Source organism: Raphanus sativus, unplaced genomic scaffold (genome assembly GCF_000801105.2).
Source record: "Raphanus sativus cultivar WK10039 unplaced genomic scaffold, ASM80110v3 Scaffold2427, whole genome shotgun sequence".
In the NCBI taxonomy this organism is placed as follows: Eukaryota; Viridiplantae; Streptophyta; class Magnoliopsida; order Brassicales; family Brassicaceae; genus Raphanus; species Raphanus sativus.
In genome coordinates, this window is record NW_026617735.1 from 1 (window position 1) to 4,864 (window position 4,864).

General features: G+C 38.0%; 1 protein-coding gene across 1 annotated transcript; it reads right to left on the reverse strand.

Moving 5' to 3' along the window:
* Nucleotides 1-1,747: 1,747 nt before the first annotated feature.
* On the reverse strand, nt 1,748-2,745 carry LOC130505609 (uncharacterized; the record flags this gene model as incomplete). The annotated part of the gene is made up of 2 exons (XM_057000209.1): nt 2,250-2,745; nt 1,748-2,039 (listed from the first exon to the last, which is right to left on the reverse strand). Coding segments are annotated over exons 1-2 (788 nt in total), but the record flags the coding sequence as incomplete, so codon positions are not given.
* Between the last annotated feature and the right edge of the window lie 2,119 nt (nt 2,746-4,864).

Sequence of the window (4,864 nt, forward strand, 5' to 3'; positions counted from 1 at the left end):
TCTCCCTGATGTGTCTCTGAATGTCCTTAATGAGGAATATGGCCGTTGGTCTTGAAAGATTTGAAGAAGAAACTCATTTAAGGCTTGTAGTGTCAAAGCTGCCAAATATGGAATGTTGGTGCAAGTGATGATCCTCCTGATCTCCTGGGTGCTGGTGCAGCTAAGGACGTCTTCCTTGTCTTCTGGTTGGTTTGGAGTGTCTCCAGGCTTCCATAGAAAGGTTTGGGTCGGACCAAATTGAATTGGTTGGCAACTTTCCCAAAATAATGTTGGTTTGATCGGTTTTGGGAAATTGATTGTATCTTGGTATTCTCTGAACCAATTCGCCTGATTATTGACTCTCTGGATAGATAATAATTCCCTATTGAAACTCATGATTGATTCTGGAAAGGGCCGCTTCATGGTTGGGCTGAAATCATCTTCTAAAGTCTGATACTCGCAACTGGATGGGCTGGAGAACCTCCAGTTTGTAAAATCCGTAACTCCTTGGTCCGGTAAGATTTTCTGGAAATTCCAATTGGGATGGACTCCCTCTTGAGTGTAGAGTCCATTAAAATTTGTTTCACTCCAAAACTCTGTTTGGTTGTCGAGATATACGCCGTGGACTGGACCTATGTCGCTGGTACCTCCAAAGTGGCCGGTTTGGACTGCTTGGTTGACCTCTGGTTCAACCACTGGTTTGATGACTGCATCATTCCCTCCCCCTTGTGAAGGTTTTGACTTCAAAACTGGATAACCTGATACACCACAATAGAGCAAGTCAGGTTTCATTCTCTTTTGGGAGTTTAGAACCTTACCTTGGTGATACAATTTTGGTTTGGTGATGCATGGTGTGTCTGGTGGCTCTTCTTTGAGAAGATAGGAAAGGATCACGCCTCTGCTTTGTGTATGGTCATTGCATCTCTTCTGGAGTGGGTGGTCCTTCAGATTATTCTTAGCCACGTTTCTGTCCCTCCTTGGAGCTGATCTTCCTAGCAACACAAGATAATCTGGTGGGATCTCTTTGAAGCTTTCTGCTTTGTAACCTGAAATAATCTCAACATTCTGGACAAAAAGCAAGTGTATTATATCTGTGGTTGAAAAATTATAAACAAAATGTGAGATTTCCAGACTTATTTTGATAGCTTCCACAAGTTCAAAAATGATTTTCTTCTTTGGGCAACATGTGTTGTCTTGCTGCCTTCTTTGCACCTTTTGTGTTTGGCTGATGTGAACTTCTACTTCTCTTATTCCTGGATCAAAATTTCTTGGCAAAACCAAGTGCATCACATCTGGAAAATCAAGTGATAAAGACATTTTAAAATTGAGAAGACTTTCCTTACCCATGCTGACTTTGAATGGCATTTGTTCAACATCTCTTTGAACTAGTTTTTGGACAGCATCTAATGGCATCATGGTTAAGGCTTCTTCTTGCAAGACTAGATCACGAAATAGATTGCTTTTCTCCTTGCTTATACCTGGGTCAAAAGATCTTGGCAAAGACAAGTGTATTATACCAAAGTATTGGAATTTATAAACTGATGAAAACAAAGAACAAAGAACCTTACTTTCAGCTATGGCAGCAAGAAATTGTATTTCTTTGTTTGGCTTGCTCTCACCTTGGTCTCCTGTACCTATTTCACTTTCCCTTGGACAAGACAAGTGCATTAATCTTATCATGGAAATAATAATAGCATTCTGATCCATAGTGAAATTTACCTCAGGTTTTGACACTTGAACAATTCTTTGTTCAGATTTTGGTTTCCACTTGTGGTGTGGATTTTGATTGAGTTCATGGTCTGGCTCGGCCCTTGGCACTTCAGTAAGCATAGAGCTCTCATCTGGTATCCCTGTACCAAGATTATAAAAATTTAAACCAGTATCTAAAGGTGTTGTTAAACACTTACCTTGGTTTGATACTTTGATTACTGGTTTTGCTTCTTTAAGCAACAAATCATTTCTTCCAGCCTCACTTATGGCTTCCTCCTCTTTAGCAATGCCATGCTGGTAGACTAGATCTTCTCTTTTAAGTTCTTGCTCCTTAATTCCTGATACAATACCTTTTGACAAAGACAAGTGCATTATACAAGAATTTGGAAACAACAAATCAGATTGAACAAAACTATCACTCATTTTAAACAATTCAGTTTTAGTTTCTAGTGATGTTTTTTTCAATGCTTGTTTAGTGGGGCAAGTCACAGCAAAGTGTCCTCTTTTATGACATCTATAACATGTCTGATCTTTTAAATTTTTAAAGTTAGAAGACTTACCTTGGGTTGATGCCTCTTCTTTCTTTTGGTTTGGAATCTCCATTTTTCTTGGAAATAAATCATGGACAACTCTTGATTCCAACAAGGGTATGGAGTTCGGATTTTGCTTGACCTCAGGACCTGTCTTAACATTCTCTGACAAAGACAAGTGACTTATACCAGTGGAAGAAGATTCATAAACCAAATTATCATGTATAGGACTTACCTTAGCCTTTACTTGCATAGTATCTAGCAATGGTTTTGCTGTGGTTCTGATCAAAGTGTTTTGGCTGACACTTCTATTCTCCATGGCCTTTGGGATGTCACTTTTCTGGTCTAAGCATTGGACAATGGCGTGCCCCTGGTTTGGTTGCAAGTTGGCTTGTTGAGACCAGCCTCTCTTACTCTCTTGTGCAACAACTTTTCTAGCATCTTTGGAACCATGAGTTGGGTACCTCCTTGGATAAAGTTCCTTGATTTCAGAACTTGTAAAATCTGGTGCAAAATCATGTCTCATGACTTCCTTAAGAGCTCTCCACGTTCTGATAGTTGGCTCCTTGTAAAACCTCCTATCATCTTCTTCTTGTACCCACCATTTGAAGGCTTCTTCTCTAAGTAGATCTATGGCATAAGCTAGCCTCTCTTCCTTCATGATGTTGTTGTAATGAAACCATTCATCAAGGTTTCTCTCCCATCTAAGATAACCTATTTTTCCTGAAAATTTATAGAGTTCAATTTTATTAGCAAAAGAGTTATATTCAAACCGAGAATTAACAACATGATGGTTGTGGGTTTTAGAAATTGGAGTTTGATTGATCCTTGAAAGATCTGGTGGCTTGGGCTCGACATAAACAGCCTCTGGTGCATCTCCAAATCTTCTTTCTCCTGGCTGTGGACGTTGGCCTTGTGCCTTTCTTCTTTTCCTCAACTGAGCAATCTGTTCAACCTCTTGCAAAGCTGTCAAATGTTGGCTCTTCTTGGCCATCTGACTTTGTCCGTGTGTTTCTCCTACCATGGCTTCCTGAAAACACTCTCAAAGATCAAGTGAAGAATAGGGAAGTTCTGGTTTAGCAAAATATCAATGCAGCAATGCAAACTAATTTAAACAAAACCGATAAATATGCAAATATGAACCGAAATGAAATCAACCATGCAAAATGATTTTTCTTTTGGTTTTCTCTGGATGCAATCACGAAATGAAACAGATATGGGATGATAATAAACACAATGAATGAAAATATGGAATGCAAAATAATACTGATTTTTTTTTTTTTGAAAACTTTTCAATGCAAGAATCAAAATAAATGCAAAATGCAGATTTTTTTTTTTTTGAAATGAATGCACAAAATATAAATATGGAAAATGGAGCTGGGTAATGAATGAAAACACAATATGAGATTTCTTTTCAATTTTTTCGTGAATCAAATGCAAGAAACTTCTTCTCTTTTGTTTTTTTTTTCTTTTCTTAAGAACAAGAACAATGTAAAAACTGTTTTTTTTTTTATTATTTATAAATGCAAAGCAAATATGATAATGCAAGGATAGATATCACCTTAGTCAGGAGCTTGAGCTCTGATACCAAATGATACAGCCTGGAAATCAGACTATATGAATTGATGAACTGAGGTTCAACCTGAAAACAAAGAAGATAGATTTTTATGAGTTTTATGAGTTTTTATGAAGCAAAACAGAAACAAATGAAATATGAATGGACTGAGGATTATATGATGAACTAAATAAGATAAATAAGCAAGGGAAAAAGGATAGATAGGATGGAATTAAGCTGCTGGTCGTGTGACACTCTCAGCCTAATTAGTTGATGGATTGAAGTGGAGTTGTGGATGAAGGTTTGATTGAATCTCTCAATCAGATGGGATGCTGGATGAGATGGATTGAATAGACACCACAAAGCTCTGTGAAAGGAGACTTTGATAAGCCTGGTGGCTCAAGAGCTGCTTCTCACAAACTCAAAAGACTTCAAACAATAGTTTTAAGAAAACTAGAAAACTGCATTTTCATTCATAAAATTCAAGGGTGATTATTACAAAGACAACTACTGAGCTTATATAGGCTCGACCTTGGGACATTCTAACAGTCTAAAATTGAGTAAAAGAAAGAAATAAAATTGAAATAAAAGTCTTGGAAGCAAAGGCTTTGATGGTTCCATGTAATCTTCCTTTAGCTTGATTTATGCCTTCTTCCAAATGGGAAACTTGTAAGGACTTGTATCTTGATAGCTTCTGGACGTGGCCATGATCTTGAAGTCTCCCTGATGTGTCTCTGAATGTCCTTAATGAGGAATATGGCCGTTGGTCTTGAAAGATTTGAAGAAGAAACTCATTTAAGGCTTGTAGTGTCAAAGCTGCCAAATATGGAATGTTGGTGCAAGTGATGATCCTCCTGATCTCCTGGGTGCTGGTGCAGCTAAGGACGTCTTCCTTGTCTTCTGGTTGGTTTGGAGTGTCTCCAGGCTTCCATAGAAAGGTTTGGGTCGGACCAAATTGAATTGGTTGGCAACTTTCCCAAAATAATGTCGGTTTGATCGGTTTTGGGAAATTGATTGTATCTTGGTATTCTCTGAACCAATTCGCCTGATTATTGACTCTCTGGATAGATAATAATTCCCTCTTGAAACT